This window comes from Sceloporus occidentalis, unplaced genomic scaffold (assembly GCF_023333645.1).
Source record: "Sceloporus occidentalis isolate IW3139 unplaced genomic scaffold, rSceOcc1.0.p SCAF_11, whole genome shotgun sequence".
Lineage (NCBI taxonomy): Eukaryota > Metazoa > Chordata > Lepidosauria > Squamata > Phrynosomatidae > Sceloporus > Sceloporus occidentalis.
This window is the reverse complement of record NW_028316991.1, coordinates 12089752-12111999: the sequence shown is the minus strand read 5'-3', so window position 1 is coordinate 12111999 and position 22248 is coordinate 12089752. Positions and strand designations below refer to the sequence as shown.

Below are 22248 nucleotides of genomic sequence, written 5' to 3'. Positions count from 1 at the left end.
TCTCCTTATTCTAGGGGAGTGGCTTAATGAAGGGGTGTGGCTAGTCATGCATAAAGGCAAGACTAGTGGTAACTGGGGGAGGGCCAGCTCCAGACAGCCTGTAGTGGGAGGAGAAGGCGGGAGAAGTGAGGAGAACTAGGATAGAAACCAAAGAATACCATGAAAAAATACCTGACTTGGAGGCTCAGGCTGGGCCAGGGGGCAGGGGGGCAATTGCCCCCCAGGCCGCCGTAAATCCGGGCCGGTTGCCGGACGACCGGCAGACGAGCATTCAATGCAGCCGCAAAGTTAAAAACTAAGCGGCAGCGAGCAAGATTGAATGCGGCCGTCATGCCAGTAGCGTACCTGGCGTGGGGGGGGGGGGCGGTCCGCCCCGGCTGCCGCTCATCTGAGGGGTGCCACCATGCCGGCACGCCTTCAGAAACGATGTGCGCAGCAACTGTGGCTGTGCGCCGGGACTTGATGTCAAATCCCGGCGCACAACACTGAAGCCATGCCCACCGTCTTCCGCGCTCAGTACACCGGAAGGACAGAAAGAAGAAGAAGAAGAAGAGGAGGAGGAGGAGGAAAAGTGAGAGTGAAAGAAGAAAAGGTAGGACAAGATTCAGGGATTAGTAAGTGTGTGATTAGTAAGTGTGTGAGAGTGATGGGTGTTATGCTGAATGTAAGTGTGTGAGAGTGATTAGTAAGTGTGTGAGAGTGATGGGTGTTATGCTGAATGTAAGTGTGTGAGAGTGATTAGTAAGTGTGTGAGAGTGATGGGTGTTATGCTGAATGTAAGTGTGTGAGAGTGATGGGTGTTATGCTGAATGTTTGTGAATGAGGGTTTCAGATAGCATGGATGTGTAAGTGTTGGGGGATAGCTTGGCATAGGGAGTCCATAATCACATTCCTTTCATGCCCAGATTCCAGCATGTAGTGGCTGCCTAGGCATGATAGGAGTGTGATTGCTGTTATAAATTATTTTTTGGTCCAACTTTGGTGTGTTAACACTTTTATTGGACAGAATAATTCAATGACAGTATTAAAATATATATATATATATATATATATATATATATATATATATAATTGCAAACAGCAATCACACTCCTACCATGCTAAGTCAACCAGCACATGCTAGAACCTGGGCATGATAGGATCGTGATTGTTGTGATATATATGTGTGTGTGTGTGTGTGTGTATATATATATATATATATGTTAATATTGTTATTGATTTTTTTGCCTAATTTTGGTGTTACTTTTAATAAAGTATTTTAAAGGTTTATTTTTTTTTTTTTTCAGTTTTGGCCAAGTGAATGCTGAATTTTCAGTTTCAGTCCAGAATTTTCATTTTGGTGCATCCCTACTATATACTATGCCAGTCACTAAAGTGGTAGGCCTACACCACATCAATGTTTGGCTTAGTATATAGTGATAGGGGTTGTCAGTGTCTGGCTCAATGTATAGGCACACATTGACGGTGGTACCGCATAATCCCTAAGTATATAATGATAACAATTTTGCTGTACCCCTGTCAATGTTTGCCTAACCATAGAAACTATGCAGTTTTAAAGTGTGTGGGGGGGGTGCCACATACAGGATCTGCCACAGGTGCCAAATACTCTAGGTACGCCCCTGCATCATGCGGCAGTCAGACCCAATGGCTGTGCCTCAGCTCCTTTTTCCACGTCTTAAAAGGGGTGTGATGAAGAGCTGAGGCACAGCCATTGGGCGGTGCGGTGCGTGCACGCCGGCCACTTTAATTTCATTGGGCGCTGGTGGAGTGACTGCCGCACGACGGCCGCTTTCAATGTCGCTCGCAGCCGCTTTGATGGTGCAATGAGCCAGTTGACTAGACTTTCCCCCCAGGCCTTAGGCTGCCAGCCCTCCCCTGGGCTCAGGGAAGCACAGCAGCACTGGGAGACTCCAGGTCAAACCCAGAGAGTTCACAGTTCTGTATTTATTTGTGTGAGTTTATATAGACATATCTGTGGGATGCGGCCAGGACTACACCTCCAATTAAAGGGAAAATGGGCAGGAAGTGGGGCGTGTCAGGGGATTAAGGTATTAACCTAGAGAACTGCAAAAGCGTTACTTCTCCCAGAGTTCCCTGAGCCAAACCCCGAGAGTTCTCAGGTATGGATATAGATACATAAATATTTAAGGGGATGAAAAATGTTAAACAGATTATTCTGCCCTATAGTTACCCTATGAAAATAGCAGACCCATAATTCTGCATTGTTTCATTTTTAATTTAGCAAACTAAGCAAATTATTCCCGGTAGAATATTTTATTACTACTTTACGCTGAGCCAATACTCATTCATGACAAAAAACCTGCCAGAACTATCTCATTACTCCCATACAAAAATATATCTATTGGAATTATAAAAGGTTGCTTGGCCAAGATGAGTCATAGATAAGCCGAGATTTGATAGTACGGCAATTCTTTTAAACTATGGCTACATGAACAGACAGGCTCATCTGTGGGACACAAAAAGCTTTGGAAGTCGTACATTGTGTATTTTTAACATATGGCCCATTCAGAATAAAGTAAGGATGAGATATCACTATATATCAGAAATACAGTGCAAATACCAGACAAAATGAAAATATAGTAACAATCCATTATCACATAATATAATTATCGCAGGATTTATGAATCACATACACTCTCCTGATACAGTAATATGCATTTAACTGTTGCATGCTATGTATGTGTATATATAGATAGATAGATAGATAGATAGATAGATAGATAGATAGATAAATATATAGACACACATCTAATGGAAGGGTTATTTTCATTGAAACTTCAAATATTCAGTTTAAGACCCTATATTTGTGACAAAATGCTAAAGTATAAATTCTGCCAAAAATCACGAGCAACTTAATTGAAGAAATACATTAAAATGGCAGTAATATTACTTAGGCATTATTGAATTGGAACAAAAACAATCTGTAACGATTAATGTAAGACATCCTCAAGTGTTCTGCTCAATGTCACACTATGGTTTTAGAGGTTAAGCTGCATATAGACTTATATCCTTGTTATTCTGTATAACAGGAGTTGCCAAAACTGACATCAGTTGATTTGGTCATTTAAACTAAAATGACAGCGGCTCTGTAATAAATGCTTTCATCCACTGTGATAGGAAATTATTCAATGGTTTTCTGTTGCCAGTCCTATAAAATATGTCTTATAATGAATTAAGAATAAAGCGGTCAGCTGCCCTGATCTGATATTAGGCTACGGCTGTTAATTACTTCCATAGTGCGTACCTCCTTAACCCCTTAATGACAAAGCCCGTACATGTACAGGCTCAAAATGCATTGTTTTCAATGGGTTTATGGACCACCCATTGTCCTTAAGGGGTTAATTAACAGGAATTTTAATTACAGACTATGAAGAAAAATTCCATCCACTCTTTGGAACAGTTATTCCAGAAACACACATCATTAGTGATACGCATTTAACATATCAACATTTCTATATTGTTAAGCCTCAAAGACATTTAGGGTGTTTAATGCTTTTTTAGAAGTAACCCATCTTGCCATCACCTGATCCTGTGAAAACCAAAGCTTTGTCTTGCGCTCAATATATGCCCACCATGTCCAATGGGTTAGACTTACCAGTTGCTGAAGGTAGTCCTGGATTGTGTTGGGGTAAACAAGTACACTAATAGCCACAAGGGAATTAAGGGCAAAATCGAATATTTGGTAGCAGAAAAATGGGATGATCCAAGCTGCATGTTGCTGCAAAGAGAAAAAAAATCAAGTAAAATGTACTAATTAAAACAGCAAATATATGTTACAAGATGCCTCGGTTCACAAGCTCACATATCAAAGTGGCAGACAAAATGAAATAACAGTTACAATAGTAGTTTACAAAAAGGTAAAGCCTTTTTCCCAAATGAATGTGCTTTGAAGTGAATTAGTGTAATTTGCACATATACAATTTCCCGTGTTTTATAAAGCATACAAGGTATTTATTAAAATAAAGCACGTTGCTTGCACTTCCCAATGTTTTGTCACATTGCTTGCCTTTCTTTAAGTCTTCAGAAATAATTGCTACCAAGTCTCACTCATCTGTTCTCATCAACAGTATAGTATGCCTAATGCTATACTCGCTAGCGGGGCCCTCAAATCCAGGAACTTTGTATAAAAGTAGAGTCGTGCTCAAAACTTTGCATTCCCTTAGAGAATTGGTAATTTATGTACCATTTTTTTTGAGCAGGCATTATATTCAACAGTTTACAGTTTATCCTGCTAAGCTATGTTTCTTGCAATCACCATATTAAATAACCTGTTAACAGAAATAATGGACCCCCTTAACTTATCTTTACCTTATAAGCTCCATATGTTGCCATTGCACAGATTAAGATCATTAGGAGAGAAATTGAAGTAGCGATGCACAGATCTAGAAAAAGGAAACGAGGATAAAAGATCAGAAACAATGTTTAGTACATTTTAAAAAAAAACGACTATGGCGTGTGACAAGTCATTCTATCCATTTCTGTTTTCTCCATCGAAATAAAATAACCAACCCAAAAATATCCCAAAGAAAAACAAAATCAGGCAGGACTGGATAAGAACAACAGTGAACATAGAGTTTTCATGACTTTACTAAAGGATCACCATAACAAGAATTGATGCAGTTTAATGCATATTATAGCTATGTCAGCTTTTAAACTTTTATTTTTTTTTTTAACATTTTCATCGGAATCCCCTTCTGTTTCTCAGCTTGGATGAGATGTGTTCGGCCAAACACATCTCCATCGTACCAATGAGCATGTGCAGCACTGGCTCACGTTAGGGCTTCTTATTGCGTAAAGAGGAATGAGGTTGTAATATACAGCACATTGTGCACAGTGTAATATAAGTAGCCATAGACATGTAAATTCCATGATAGAAGTAGACACCACCCATTAACTTTTAATATAAGCATATTTCCCCTGAGAAGTTAAAGATTCCCATGTAAACTTCATAAAAGTTGGGAAGTTTGACTTCCCAACCCAACCTCCGCCACACCACTAGAGCCTTTTTAACACTTTAATTGGAAGCAAGAGTACCAGATGCCCAACACCATTAAATGAACATCATCAGTGTTCATGAGATCCCCAGGATCTTTCTTAGGCAAGAAGTGCCATACTACAACATTCACATTGCTGGAAATTAAAAGCGATGTGGATTTGTTGATTTGCGAAGAGGATAATGTGAGCCCTACGGCCAGGACTCAAACCTGCATGGGCACTATGTCTGACCAAACAGTTAAACCTAGAAAGCAGATCATGCGCGATATCCCTGATTAAGCAACAATTTAGGACTATGGCTGGATTGTTACCTGCCGCACGCATCAGCAAAATATCGGAGACACATATATTACAAAATATCCATGTTCTTTATTTTGAACCTTGTGGTTGGTCACCTTGGAATCACCTAACCAAAGGGGTAATGATTCGTTCAGTGTAGTATATTCATGTTATTTCCTCTTGTACACCATATTTCTAGTTTTAATACTTACTGGCATCATCCATAAAGTCCAGATCATTTTTCAACTCATTATGCGGAAGGTGATATAAATCTGGGTCAGCCAGCGCACTCAATAAAATAAGGAGGACAACTGAGTTTATTATCTGTAAAGGAAGAAAAAAAGCTGAGGTCATATCATTATCAGGTCTTAATATAAAGGTCACCTCTGATTTTTTTTTTTGCATCAAGATTATGTGGTTTTATATACTACAATCTATTTATGTTTTTATTTATAAAGAGAAAGCATTATTAAATAACAAAATAGATATTTTGTCTCTGAAAAAAACGCTACTAGGAGATGTATCATTCAAATCAATTAGAAATCAAAGAGGCATTTAGTTTTATGATTGTGCCACTTTGCCACTGGTATTCCTGAGAAACCTGCCTCTGTAACAATGTTCTCCCTCAAAAAATCCTTTACAAAGATCAATTTAGAAATATGGCACATTTTGGGGGTTTAAGAAAAAACTTTTAAAAAATAGCCATTCTTCTGTATTACATGTGCCTGCAAAATCCTCAGAGTTATGATGAGGACCGGGGAGGATCCAAAACCTGACCTCAGGAGCGGCACTCTTCCTAACACACACCCAGAAACTTGCACTAACACACATCCAGGCACACTCGCTTACACACACATTCAGCACTAACACACACCCAGACACTCACACCAACACAACTAGAGAATCAACATTAACACCCACCCTGATACTCACACAGACACTCAACACTAATATGCATGGTTACACACCAGCGCAGACACTCACGTAAAAACATACCCAGGGACTCAAACTAACCCAACCACACACAGTCACAAACATAACCAGACAAGACACACACACACAGTAGCATAACCAAAGACACTTTCACTAAAATATCCAGATACATATACTAACATACCCAAAAATACATGTTCACACACTGAAATAGACACACGCTAACATATCCAGACACACTAACATCCCGAAAGACACATGTTCACACACTAACAGACACACACATAAACAATTTCACTTGTGAAGCATCAGCCTATGTTTGATGCAGCTTGCCCAACGGAGAGTTACGTAAAGTGACTCTATATGACCCTGCTCAGCCCTGCTACTCCCAGAAATCAGGGTGATAGAGGTAAGTTCAGGTATCTGGACTTCTCCCGGAGCATGCCTCCATCTACCCTGCCCCCCCCCCTAAATCTACCAATGATGAGGACAAAAAAACAGATTAGAACCCGGAACTTGACTTCATTAGACTATAGAATGTAAACATTTTAGTCCAGACCTAGCCTTACTTGTTCAAAATTTAAGTAGAAGTTTGATATGAGAAAACATTTCTAGACATAAGGCTAATCATGTTCTATAGAATTAAAATAATATGTGAACAATTTACTATAGGAATAGTGACAACATGACTAAACCCGAGTTAAAGGGTGTTAACTTTGTGCTCTAATTCAGTAAAGATTGGATTTTTGTTGTTGTTGTTCCATAACGCCCAACATTTCAAATGCTCCCAGGGACAATTTTATTTTAGAGGGTATAGTTAGAGGTTTGGGTAAAGGGTAGGGCTTTACTAAGACGTTTTATGCAACTTTGACCAGTTCTACTACATTTAGAAGAGGAATGATTCAATGATGTTTGCATACACATTATGCTGATCCACTCATACTCACCACATGTTCTGAACTCCTAGAAAATGGGGACATCAGGGGGGAAAGTGACAGAGAAATTTGGGTCGTAAAGAGGGACACTTGGTAGGCACCTGGTAGGATCCCATGAAAGAAAGGGAAGGGTATTTATTGGAATTCAGTTTTATCAAGCAGTGATATTTATAGGGGAAGGAAAGAACTGTCGATTTTCATAAAATAAATTACTAAGAATTATAACTGTATCCTTTAATGCTAAAGTCTCATGTCTTTCAATGCATTTTTGTAGAAGATATGGTCATTTTTTTTATTAATCATTTGTAGCTTTCATTAAGGTTGAAAACACATTTCCTAGAAAAGAATGTACAGACCTCTGATATGGCCAGAGAACACGAGTTTTTATATTATATATATTATTTAGTATTACAGTAGCTTTAAAAGAAGAACCCTGCTTTCCTTTGAAATATATTACTGTCATTGCATTTGACCCATCAGGGACTCTGCCTAGTAAATAAAGACTGAATAAAATACAAAAAATAAAATAGAATTCTAAGTAGCTGGTGTCAGATACATTTTATACAATGGGCTAAGCTTGGGCAAGAGTCCAGAAAAATACATGTCGCCATCCATGGAAAAGGTCACCTCGTCAATCCTAGTTATTAATCTTCTTTCAAGATAAACATCTTCGTGGTTTAGACAATTATGAGAATTAAGCTATAAATAATTTCAGGGCTTAAACTTGAACAGGTCGTTGTAGATTTAACTGAGTGAGGTGGCAGCTTCTAATTAAAACTGTCTTAGAGTCATTAATATGAACTTTATTATTTCTACTAGTTCCTTAAACATTCAGAATGGATTCCAGGTTATTATGATTGATCATCGAATATATACACTGTATGTGTTTACTAAATTTATTTCACAATCTGGGTTTATTTTAAGAGCTTAGAGATATGCTTGCTTTTATGCTTGGGTTGTGATCCTCCAATAAATAAAATTAAATTATCTCTAGAATTAGGGAAAATAAAAGGGGAACATACACACAACACTATAGAGGCCAAAAAAGTAATTTAGTAAAACTGAAAATGATTATAGTTAGTGGGGTATTTATCATAGCCAAAGTGACAGAGCAGAATGATACACATTGCATCTAGTTGGGTTTTAAAAGGGGGCTGTGAAATACTTCATTTACAGCTCTATATTATTCCTCACCATTATGTTATCACTCTTATATTGTTGCTGGTTGTTGTTAATTGATTCAGACAGAAGCTCTCTGGGCAGCCTTCCAGGATTAATGAATTCTGGCCTTGGCTTATGGTGGCTGGTCCAGGGGAGCGGTAGTCCCCCAGCTGCAAAACCAGGGTGCTGCTGCTCAACGGGTCAAGTGCACACGAGATCGCTGATCTCTCCAACCGGCCCACTTACACTATGGGGGACTGTGCCCAGCCAGCACAACCTCCATAGGATCCATCAAAATCACCCCACATAGACATAGCACCGGTATACGAGGACAATGTCCATGGAAGGGGCGGCTGATGGTCAGGCCTTGGGCGGGTAAATGCACAGCTGCTTCCCGGGGTAAAATAGTAACTTATTTTTAAATCAATTATCTCTAAAACAATTACAAATACAAATTATATGTATTTTAATAAAGGAATTCAGAAGTGCCAAAGGGTGGAAATGATGCGTCTCTACAGCCTTTACCTAGAGGTACATTATTTCAAAATGTGTTCTATTAAACCTAATGTTCTGGTTTAATCTTTTTATTGCATATGTGTAAAAACATTGCTCACATGCACAGACAATCAGAAAATGGTATCTTATAAATCAGTAAGACACTGTACATAAATGAAACCTAACTGTAAATTGTTGACGTTTTCATGCCCCAGCATGTAAATCCAAGCTGCATTCACACTGCCTCCCTAATAAGTACCCGGAGACCAAATTAGTCTATATTATTACATACCTTTGGGAATTTCCCACTATGACCCGTTTAAAGGTGCTATTCCCACCCACTGTGTTGAACATCATTCCTGGTACTCCTGAATGCCCAAACCCTTCTCAGAAATTTTTTTTTCATCATGTTAAATCTTGTCTCGTTCAGAAATTTAGCTGGGAACACTTGACAGGATAGGCTGTTGTCATAGAAACCAAAAAAAAGCTTCTTAAAAGTTTGTGTTGTTTTTATGGGATTAATCCTTCAAACAAAAGAATAAATGACATCTATGCTAGGGTTTATTTTCTTAACATACTAGAATGTGCAAATAATGTTTTTTTTTTAAGCGGAACAGCGCCTTCACCTAAAATAAATAGGCTTATTACAGTTTTTCTGTAAAAACGCACAATTTGGTTGTGATAAGAGACATCTACAGAAGCGGAAAAGCTTTTAGGTGCGTATTTGTTTAAAGTGGGCAATGGCAGATGAGTCTTCTGGAGAGTTGGATGTTGAACTCATTCATTTGACTGTATTATGCATCATGAATGACGAGTCATAGCACGGTTTTCCCACATGGTCTATTAGCTGACCCTGCATAATGCATAGCTCAATATGTGAGATCAATTTCAAGACATTGTAACAAGTTAACTATGCATCATACATCACCCAAAAAACTCTTAATGCCGGAGAAGCTTGATGAGGTTGGTCAATCATAACTCAAATGAAGTCAGTGAATAGGACCTGGAGTTTTCCACCAGACTAACCAGAAGACTCCTGCATTAGAATAAACCCCAGTATTCTGTAAAAGGACTCCGACAGTAATTTAGTTCGGAATCATCTGTGTTTACTGTTACGCAAACCTCATATTAACAGTACTGCTAATTCAGCATATTAACAGAATAAGTAAATATTCACTGCATGAATAGTCTGCATGTGCGCTCATCTTCCCAAGTTTATTAAAAGAACGTCACCGTCTTCATGCCCTTTCATAGTGAATAATCCCTATGGGTTACACATTGCAAAAGGGGCATATGGCCATGCAATATTTGCGCAGTCATTTTGTAATGAATGTGGGGACAAGCATTCATTTCTTCTTCTACTCTTATTAGATGGCATACAAGTAGCACCGGCTGACAAGATTTCAATGTTGACTTCCACTTTATTTTTATCATTCACCCCAGTGACTTTAAATATGGTCTTTCATCAGGGTCTTTTGCCTTTTATTTCCAGCAAGTGTCCTACGGAGGCTAATGTTCTTTCCTTAGTCACACTTTCATTTAAGTTCAGAGGAATGTGTCTCTCGGAAGATATTGGATGAATTCTTATTTCAGGAATTAGCAGTAAGGGAAATCTATGGTTTCTCTACTGTGTTAATGAATGGACAGCCCTAATGGAACAGCACCTATAGCCAATATCGACTTCTCAGGAATGAAACAGTGACTTGAATGTATCCATAAACAGGCGTTTTGAAATATTTATTACTGGTATTCACTTTTTGAGGGAAATTAAATGCAAGTCACTGTACGTGCTAGTACTGAAATCTTTTAAAAAGCCAAAAAAATTATTTTGAAGGACATAAACGTAAGATTGAAAAGCAGTTTTTTTACAAGGATTTTATATAGTTATATACTAGCGTAGTAACAATTATACTTTAGGAAGCTGGGTAAATAATCAAACATCAAATCTTCAAGGCACTATTATCCACAGCACCAGATTTTCCATCTTGGGTTTCATGCAACAGATTTTCCGATTTTTCAGGCACACAGTAGGGGTCATGGGCCAGTTTGGCCGACCCTCTGATCTTTCTTGACTGGTCTGTGGAGTTGGAAAATCAATGGAGGTCAGAACATGTGTGTCCTCTTTGTGGCACTTGGAATTTAGGCACTGTGCTGATGGACTCGTTCACTACCTAGGATCACCAACAGCATATTAGTTTGCTGACCTGCAACAAGTAAACAAGTAGGGAGAATAAACGTTTATTGAAGTTTAATGCAACCAGGGCTAGTGTTTATATAACTCAAGTGGTTGTATTTACTGAAAGATGACAATGGGAAGATAAAAGGGAGAGATAAAGAGGAGGTGAGATACAAAAGGGTACAAAGATAGAAAGGGTAGAGAGATAAAAAGAACAAAGAAATAGAAAGGGGAGAAATAAAAAGGAGAGGTAAAAAGTAGCGGGGTCAACAAGAAAGGAGAGATAAAGAGAAATAGGGGAGATAGGGAGGAAATACAAAGATAAAGAGAAAGAAGAGGAGAGATAAAGAGAAAGATGAGGAGAGATAAAGGGGGGGTAGATGCACGGAAAGGGCAGAGATAATGACTAATATGAGAGATAATGGGATAGAGAGTATGTTTGTATGTAAGGAAAGTTTTTCTAAGGGCAAGCAAGAATGTGGAAGCAAATTGGTTGCTGGGGCAAGCAATATGTGTGCAATCTGAGTGCTGGGGCAAGTAATATGTGTGCAATCTGAGTGCTGGGGCAAGCAATATGTGTGCAATCTGAGTGCTGGGGCAAGTAATATGTGTGCAATCTGAGTGCTGGGGCAAGCAATATGTGTGCAATCTGAGTGCTGGGGCAAGTAATATGTGTGCAATCTGAATGCTGGGCAAGTCCTATGTGTGTCAGTATGACCTGCGATGAATGCCTGCAATTTAGAGTTTGCATGTGATTTGTCAGTTGATATATACCTGCAAGGCTTGGTTTTGCTTGTTATTCAGTTGCTCTATACCTGCAATGCTATACTATGTAAAAAAAACAAACCTTCTTGACTTTCATCCATATAAACCAGTATTTAATTTAAACAAAAATAACTAAAGAAGAGGTCTTAAAAATGGCAAATTAGGCATTGGCTTTGTAGGGAATGGATGAATATGCATATATGGACAATTAGGGCAACCCCATGTAAGAGCCCTCAATAATCAATAACCGATTATCAACTTTCTGAAACACAATTGATTGGCCCCTTTCAAAACTATATATATATATAGTCTGTATGTAAACTAAAACAAATGTTACACAGCTTGAGGAGTTCTGCGGCAAACAGCGCCCATACCATGCATCCCGAATGATTACCATTCAGTCTATAACTACTATACAAGCTCAGTTATCCCATGATTTGTCTCTATTTGTATGGTGACTCTTGATGGTTACAAAATGCAGACCTTTAAATAATTTTCCACAAAAGATCTAAAACATAATGGCTAATAATGTGTGCAAATTATTTTTCAAGATGATATTTTAAGTCAATTTCTCAAAGTCTTCTCAATGTGGAAAATAAACAGATATCAAAATGTAATTTCTTAATTTCCAGGAACCGGAAGAGAAGAGCTAACAACTGAAATAACAACTAACAGCTATTAAAATATGTGGGGGTTGACAAAGAGGAGTATAAGATAATATAGGAGAAAGGGCAATGGAAGAATAAATACAATAGAGAAAAGGTAAGGGGAAAAACATTATTTTTCCTTGAGCATTAAATACAACCTTGTACAGAGTAGAGTAGTATAGTTTATTTTTTATTCTTTCAATAAACTACATATTCTTTCAATCTCAACATACTAAAGTACAATGAGGTCATTGTCAATGGCGGAGAGTATGAAGTTCTGCTTTATGCCTTTATGTAAAAGGTGTATACTGTATATATTTAATATCCTATCCTATATTTTTTATCCTAATATATTTTGTATGCTAATAAAAAGTGAACAATCACTATAGGTTCAGGACATCATTGTTGCCAATTGTAACAGCAAAGCAATAAAATCTTATTAATCTCATACATTGTCAATCACAAGCTACGTTAGCAATTAATAAAGCCATAAGGGAGTAACAACCCTTGTTCCTGGCTTACCCTGGCTTTAATGTGTGTCAATTCATGGCTTCTACCGGATATAAGATCTCCCATTGGAACATAATACTAATTAGATTGTAAGCTGTTGTTTATGTTATATATTTCTCATTATGTCCTATCTACCTATTGTACAGTGCTACAGAATATGATGGTGTGAAGAAGAAGAAAGAAGAAGAAAGAAGAAGAAAGAAGAAGAAAGAAGAAGTTACAGCTGAGTCTAGCACCAACTTATGAGAGGCTCATTCCGGCTCTGATTATCGGACCATCTGTAACATTAATGGGGCTTTGGACAGTGCGGTTTTGTGACCAATATATAAAAGCATTGCAGTTGCCAGTCTGCTTTGGCTCCCCCAGTCTGACCTGAAGCTTGCAATCTTTTATTTTTACACATAGGAAGTTATCACCCTCTAAATGAAATTGGCAGGGAGTTGTGAGCCACTAAATAATATTGGGCCCTAGACAGATACCTCTTTTTGCCCAGACGAAAAGGCTACCATACTGAGGAGTTGTAATTACTGTTTGTGACAAACTTCACTAGAACAATAAAGCCTCATCTCTCCCAATTGACCAGTTTTAAGCGGCACTGCCCCACCATCCCGCATTGTTCAGCTGTGATCAGAGGCTCGTTAAGGAGATCTAAGGCTGAGGTACGCAGGGAATTAAAGTGCTGTTTCATTTCATCATCAGAAAAATCATGAAATCAGCTCTACGGTATGTGGAACGCGGAAACCTTGTGGAGCTGTCATTTTAATCTTTCCTCTGAAGGTTTAAACATTTAAAAACAACACGGATACGTTCAAAATGCTTTTTCAGTTTCCATGACAATATTTCTGTTCCTGAGTCACATGACTATTAAGTGTAAGATGGAAACAAGGCAAAATTTTCCATGATTAAATAATTATTTCTGGGAAGGGTTAGGGCATTCAGTGGTTCTAAGAAAGATGTTTCTAATGTTACAATTAATTATAAGACTGTTACATTTAGCAGGATTTGTTGGACGTAGAGAGTGCCACCTTGACTTTGTTTGCAAACTCATACCTCTTCGCTGGTTATTACTGGTAAGTTAACCTGTAATAGCCATAAATACTTGGGCCAGCCTATCTGCAGTGTGTGTTAGTGTCAGCGTTTGATAAAGTGAGTGTGTATGTTATTGCAAGTGCAAGTGTGTGTGCTAGTGTGTATGATAGTTATGGGCAAGAGCTAGGCCTCCTCTGCTGATTACTGAAGTTGCTGCGGATATCTGTATATCATACCTTCTGGAATAAAAAAGTCCTTTGTTGAAATTCAAATGCTATGTTGGTATTTTTTTGCAAGAACCTCCAACTATTCGTTATTCCAGTGGTACAATCGGCTATTGCTCATATGGCGCCCCACAGATGTTTAATTATAAAGACTGCATATTTTAAATATTATTACAAAGTCAATAGAAAAAAGGCTACGTTTCAAATCAGGGCCAGCTAGGCACATGACATTACCTAATTAATTTGCGTTATTAATTGTAAGTGATCTCCGTCTACTCAACTTGTGAGCATCATTCCCTACTGTACTCACCCAACTGCTGCATTCATTGCATTAACTAGGAAGAGATATTCACTCCCAGATTTTGAGCTCCATCTAGTGACAGATAATCAACTATGTTCAAGGTTAAGGATAAGGCTCATTTTGTATATTAAAATAAAGGAAATGTATTACCCTGATGAGGACCCGTCTTCAGAGGATTCAAATTTTGGAATATTGGTAAATCATTTTTCCTCAATTTTTATATATGAGTGCCCATGGAGTATTTAAAATTATTTTTTGTATTGTATATTGTTGTATATTGTATGTGCAATTTTCTTTTTCATTATTCAGTTTTGTAATATGGGCTCCATACAGTTTGCAAGAAGTCATATAGATATTTTATTATAGTGACTTGTTAATTATGACAACCAAAGGGATCTCTATGAAAACAATATCTTGCATGACAGCGCCATGGCCGATAAATAATTACCAAATGAACACACATGAGACCTGCTAGATCTTAAAAAATGTCATCCGTTTATTGAGGGAAAACCTGCGACATACATAAGCGAAATAAACGATGAAAATATATCCCATCCAATAAGCTAATACCAAAATATTCAAAGCATAAAACAGAAAATATAACATGTAAGAAGATCCTAGCTTACAAACACTGGGAGAATACTGATGAACGGTAGCAAGGAACAATACATACTCCCCAGGGCCACCCGACGGGGAGTCCTGCATGTAGCCCCCCGGCTTATCACATTGTGGTGATTGACAGCCAGCCCAGCCCAGCCATGCTGACCTTGCCTGCATGCTACACTCCAAGCCAGTGCTAGACTTAAGTTATCTCAAACTTTCACCTCTATTCTAGCAAGCATTTCGAGGGCGGTATTCCAGAAAGGAAAGTACAGTTGGGATGAGCCAATAATCATCATAAATCCCAAATAGGGTATTTTTGTGTTCTGCAGTGCTGTAGACATGACATAGTTTGGACTTGCAGGAGTGCCCTGTTCAAACAAATTTACAATAAAGTTGGAATGTTTGCACCTGCGTCTTTTTTTCACCCCAATTGTATCTTGATATCGACTGCACCTGCATTTTTGAAGCGTTTGCACAGGTGTAAAAAATAAACAATTTACGTGAATATTATCCTTCACATAAACAGATCTATTTACAAGCAACTAACAGTCTACAGCAACTTCTAAACAGAAGATCGCATGATCGCAGGAGGTGAAATGACATACTCTGTAGTCCATGGTAACTGATGGATAACGGTACAAGGAAAATTGAGCTGCACAGGGACAGGCTAAATTACATGAATTGAAGTGGGTTAATGATACTGTTTGCGTGAATCAACTTAAACTCTGCTGTTCAGAAAATTTGGTTAGCCAAATATAGCCATAATGGAACTATGATGGAATGATGATGTAATAAGTAACTGGTAATAGGAATAGATGCAAGAACAATGACTGGTTACTCCAAAAAAGCACAATTGAATGGATTCCTTACATCAGAAAGCGGGAAGACTAGATGGGCCGAATGGTTCTTATCTTCCGTCATAATCCTATGTTTACAAAATCCTAGAGAATCCATCCGTGAAATAGCAGGGATCTCTTCATTAGTGGAAATTAGTACCATGAACAACGATTTTAAAGCGACTTGCAACCTGCTTGATACTTAAATAGTCAACAGGTGCTGATGGAGAAATTAAAGCAGATCCTATGAGTTATCAGGTGGTCCCAATATATATTGTTGTTTGCAGGTTATTCCCAGTTCCTGTGAGATGTGAAAGACTAATATCTGTGTCTAGGGGTCAGCTTCAGAGCAGAACGCAATCGGATAAGCCTGGTTTGCTGCCGTTTTAGACAGAGATTATGGGGATTAGCAGGCAGTTGAAAAAACAGCTGGTATTGCAGCAGGGTATATTCATAAACACTTCATAAAGCATTTTTTGAAAGGAAGATTGGTTTTACCTATCACAGGGGCTGCCAAATGAAAGCCGAAACAGTTATGTATTTATTGATGGCTTATCTGCTTCCGATTGCGATACAGAAGAAGACGCAACATGGTTTCACTTCCCATTCTATTTGACTACCAAGAACTCGTCCTATGAAAGTGTTGCCGCTTCACACACGCTACCTCCATCAAAAACACACATCATTTCATATGTATTAACTTCACCTGTCAGGGTGTGAAATCATATTTCACAACATTTGTTCTGCTTCAAGAGTCGGGGCTGTGTCATTCTATGCGACGTTGTTACTCATTAATAGCCATATATTTTGCTTACTAAGTAGAAGAGGAATTTTTTATGTGATTTGCACCTTTTCTGCTGTTTACTCATATGTGACATGTAAAACACTTTGATACAATCATATCCAACACACATTCTGAGCTCTTAAAAAGTGGGGCATCAGGAGTCAAAAGCTGGACAGAGGGAGTATGACTATTGGGAGGGATATGGATCGTTTCATGTATATATTGGGGAATGGAACAAAATGATTATTATTGTCGCTCAACAGTTGCTAGTAGACTTGTGCATTCATCTTCGGGCGAACATGAAAACGAACACGAAGAGTGGGTTTTCATGTTCGTTCCGAAGACACCCCGAAGAGAAGACAGCGGCGGTAAAACGTAGGCGAAGACGAAGACACACACCACGAAGATCTTGGTGATCGTCTTCGTCTACCAGTCTCCCCCCCTTCTAACTTACCTTGTCTCAGCGGCATCGCGGCAGTTCACGGAAGTGGAAATCCGCAGGTTCGCTGTCACGGGTTACAGGGCAGTGCGAATGAGCCTATTGGTCGCCTACAGGGACCTCCTCTGGCATCAACCAATTGGTTGATGCCAGAGGAAGACCCTGCAGGTGACCAATAGGCTCACTCGCACGGCCTTTGTAAATTGTAACCCCTGACAGCGAACCTATGGATTTCCGTAGGTTAAAGGGCCGTGCAAGCGACCAATAGGCTGCAACTTACGACCAATAAAGTCGCTCTTACGGACATTTAACTGATAGAACAGGGAGGCCAGTGGGATCTGCAGGGTAAGTTACGGCAACAGGAGTTTAACAGTCTGTACGAGCGACCCTATTGGTCGCCAGCAGGGGGCTCGTCTGCCATCAACCATTGGCAGATGAGCCCCCTGCTGACGACCAATAGAGTTGCTCATACGGACATTTAAACTCCTGGCGCCAGAGCTGCTTCGGTACGCGTTAACCCCGTATTAACCCCTTAACCGGAAAAAAACGAAGAAAAACAACACGAAGATTGTCCACGAATATTCGCCTGAAGAGAAGACAGGAACAGGCGAATATTCGCGGAATACGAAGATTTTTTTTCCCTCGAAGACGAGCACGAAGACGAACACGAAGAGCCCCCTGGTGCCCAAGTCTAGTTGCTAGTAGATCTTTGTTCCATGGACAGCTTTAGGGTTGCTGTAGGACTATCAGTAGCGTATTAACAGAGTTATTATCCTTGCCCTAGTTCTTGGATTCTACTCCGAAAGAACCATATCCATCAATGTGAAGGGAACTTTCGCACAATGACACTTTGGATGTGATTAGATTACTAAGCAGTGCGATTCTGGATATGAAATATTTATGCACCCTCAGGTCATTGTGTCTTGTTGAGCCTTCATCACATTAAAGCCACTTTTTTAGCACAATAGCAATAGAGCCTAATACTGTCTATGAATATATGTATTTATTTTTTCCTCGGGCACTGCCGTCCACAGCACAGAAACTACTGAAAAAATACTCATTTATGCTTTGTTTCATTTGGCCTCCAGGAACATGGATCCTGAATGAGATACTGGGACCCGCGTAATTCCCAGAAGAGTGTTGTACTACAAAGGGGTTACTAGTACTACAAAGGGGTTAATAGTATGATGAATGCATGTAAGGGTTAAATGTTGGAGAAAGGGATGTTGTTTTTCAGTTATTTACGTACAAAGCAAAGCAGAAGTGTTATATTAAAGTCATACGTCGGAATAAATATACCCAAGCATATCTTAGCATATCCTTAAACCTGGAGGGAGTAAATCCTAAGTATCTTGCTTTCACTAACCACACTATTTGCAAATAAGTGTCGCTGAGCACACATATGTAAACAGTTCTTAAATAGACTTTTATGAATCGCTAAAGGTATAAAAGTTCAGGGTACGGTGCCTGGCAATTAGCCCCCGCAGCGCGTCTTGCACTGTAAACGCTTTGAGGGGTTTTGGGTGTTGGGTCTCGTTTTTAACTTTAACTTTCATAATGCACTTTTTTGCATGCATTTTGATTTGGTTAATAAACTATATGCATGTGTATATTAATTCATCCTAGAACCCATTAACCTCCGACACATTGTTTTCGGCAAATCCCGATTTCAAGGCATACTCTTGGCTAAAGAGCATCCAAGTGAAAAGGCATTCTTCGGCATCCTCCTTTATCGTAAAGAACCATATATAGGTCATGTCATTAAGTGGCGAATAGTCCAACCTTGAGCAATTCTCTAGCACATTAACAATTTAGTGATAATGATATTAAGAGTACTTATAAGCAGGTGTCCCCAGGCAGCCTATTGTTGGAACAATAGCTACAGGGTCTGACTCAATTACTGGAACAAGAACAAGAGCAAAAAAGCAAACCATAACCCACAGTTCTAAAAAGTAAATATATATACAGCTTAATTTCTCATTCTAAACTATAATTATATCCACATTACCTTGTATTTAACTTCTATGTGTCCGTGTAATAGACTATTTCACGATTAGAACACATAAGTTCAGAACATAACATAAAACCAGTCTCTTAGAACGGTGTTGAAGCTATGGCTTAAGGCCATTGGTGTGGGCCCGCAACTATGTTGCTTGGAATATGTGTTTTGTTCTTTTGTAGACACAGCTGTGGTGTTGGTCCCCAGGCTAGCATGGAATTCAATGCCAATAGAACGATTTGCCCAAAATGGGTTTGGGGAGACTAGGACTCTTGTTCACGGTTTTCTTTAACTAACTGCCGGTCGGACCCATGACTTGACAACTGGCATGTTGTTTAATGTTTGTTATTATTCCATTGGTGTCACTGGCCTGGTAGGGGAGCTGATGCCAATAAAGCTGCGGCCAACCCCCTACCCACAAAGTTGGTGTCCAGTGTCTTTATTGAGTCATGTGTGGGGGGGGTGGCTTGGTCTATGCTAGTAATCTAAGCATTCACGTGGTTTCCATTGTAGAAAAACATGTCATTTGATAAAAACTAGGGATGTTTTCATTAAAGCGAGAGAAACTTCTCAAGGCCTTATGCTATTCCTTAGACCAGGGATGGCGAATGTAGGGTGTTCCAGAGCTACAAGTTGTACCCGGCGCACAGCTTTCTGCCACTAGTTGTGGTATCTATCGGAGCTATATAAATAGAAAAAATAATAAATCTGAAGCCACATTACCTTTTCTACTAATATATCTTTGGGGGCGAGGGTGGTTGAATTTATAAAAGTGCTTGGGAAATAGGAATCTGTATACTGTATAGACAAAAGATTCATAAATTTAGGGGCCGAGGTCAATACACCTAACAGATGATGTTATAATGGACAAAGCTTACGAAACTAGACATAGTAACAGACAGGAGGTAAAGCAGATAAGGATTAGCCTGCGTTAACGGCCAAGGATTAGCTTTAAACATGCAAAGTAAAATTACTGCAGACTTACGGCTAAGGTGGAAATCAGAATGGCTGTTAAAGAGGAAAAATGGATATATTATTATCAAGTAACTTGTGGACACTGCGTTTTAGCATCAATATATTCCAGTTCAACCACTGTGAAATACCCACACATTCCATTGCATTAATTTATTTAATATGGTGTGGCCTCCTAGGCAATAGTTTGGAATAAAATATGCCCCATCCATTTAAAGGCTTGACATAAATGTTTTATACTTTTTAGCATACCTAGGGTTTTAGGTTTACTATGTGATACAGTTTGATCAAAAATTATTTATCGTTAAATGAGTGCATTAATAAGCAATAAGGGTGTTGTAATTGCCTAAGCAAATCCTGACCTTATCCTATTATTGTATGGTTCACGTTGTCGCGTTCAATCCCACAATCTGAAAATTCTGTAAAAGAAGTACGCAAGCAGTAAATCTATTCTGTCCATCAATAGATTATAAGCGAGCAAAAGCAGGGCCCTCTTCTCCTTCCATACCAGCGTGTCTTGATGTGTGCTAATCTTATTGTCAAACTGTGCGTCGACTGTTATTGTTAATTTTTACCGTCCCCATATTTTAATAGGGCTGCAGAATCTGTGGGTTCTCTATAAGTAAATGCAATGTCATTTTTTCATAGGAACTAGTAAAGCATATATTCTAATTCCTCAGTTGACAGCAAGAACATCTACATATAACACATATATAGATGTTAGGCAGCTACAAAAAAAATTTACGTCATTCTCTTTTACCAACAAAACCTTAAGCACAAATCATCGTAACTTTACGTTATCTGGACATACTGCTTCAAGGCTAGTTTTAATTACCACCTTTAATGACCCTTGAGAGATGCATGTTGTTGTGGCATGCTTAACATTTGGCACGTACAGGGTTAAATTGTTCCGCAACACTGGGAAATAAGAAACGGTCTTATGGGCTGAATGACTCCTATTTGGAGCCATTTCAACAAGACATCAAAATGGGATTTTAATTAAGTTAAATTACATTTGCAAACTCGCTGTCTATAAATACATAATTTATATCTGCGCAAAGGAAATTGTGAGATTGTAAAACAAATAAGAATGGATGGATCAGTATTTTAATACGTGTTCAACAGAAGAGAAGTTACTCTACAACAATTAATCCCTGTTGACCTTCTGCTTGAGAACTGCTCACAACTACAGTTGCCCTAATGAACCAGTATTAAGTTATTAAACAGAATTAACATTAAGTCCCTTTGAAAGTATAACAGCGTCACCGGCATTACTCCTAAACAAGCTAGTTTAAAAGAAAAAAGTACATAAAGTCAATTCAACCATTCAAAAAACATAGGATTTGTATAAAGGTCAGGACAGATAACATGTCTGATAAGGGGTTAAGTAGAGCATTCCGCTACACAGGAGAGCGGAATAGAAGGAATGCTGGATTCGTCCTTTCACATCCATGGCCACTGGTAGCATGCGGATAAATAGGGCAGTTTATTTTTTTAAGTGGCACATAATTAGTAATAAAACCGCAGCCTGATAACGTAATGTCACAGCGAACAGAGGGGATCCTCGTGAGCATCACGCAAAAATCTGTCTTGTCACTATGAAGTCACTTTCTAAAATAGGCGAGCGATAAGTGACATAATAAAGGATGAAAAGGGTCCTTACCAAGTACCACACGCCAAGGATAATTGTCCCAGTGCGGACATGGCAGCATAAGCAACAGCTGTTTGAGTAAAATCGAGCCCATGGTGACTGCATCTTCATCTCTCTGGTCTTCTGATGTAGAAACTCTAGGAAGATGGGAATTCTGATCTTCGGTGCCTGGGCAGCAGTCGGAATCCCTCTGTTTTATATCTTCCGTGGAATAGCGGTATCAGTTCCCTTCGATATATACAAAAGCAAACAGCATATTCAGTATCAGGCGAGTACGCACTGGCACACAGCATCAGCAGTCATATCTGCAGGATTTTCTTACACAACACTAAGGCTGGCACTGAATATATTACAACAGATTAGCAAGAGATAAAAGTGTCACCAAAAGCTGTAGGGTGGCCCCCTCTAGTGGCCAGAAGGTTGTATTGTTCTATTTTTCTTTTTGGTTTTAAAAATAAAAGTCATACCGCAAATATACAGCTCCACATACCAT

The 22248-nt window shown here is 38.9% G+C and overlaps 1 protein-coding gene across 1 annotated transcript in view; it reads right to left on the bottom strand.

Moving 5' to 3' along the window:
- LOC149305578 (lysosomal-associated transmembrane protein 4B-like) overlaps positions 1-21866 on the bottom strand; it is a 36796-nt gene extending 14930 nt beyond the window's left edge. The window contains exons 1-4 of the mRNA XM_089477434.1: positions 21768-21866; positions 5508-5619; positions 4330-4403; positions 3617-3739 (exon numbers count right to left, since the gene is read on the bottom strand). Of these exons, the coding sequence (XP_089333560.1) occupies positions 3617-3739; positions 4330-4403; positions 5508-5619; positions 21768-21866 (408 nt within the window). The remainder of the gene's footprint in view (positions 1-3616; positions 3740-4329; positions 4404-5507; positions 5620-21767) is intronic.
- Between the last annotated feature and the right edge of the window lie 382 nt (positions 21867-22248).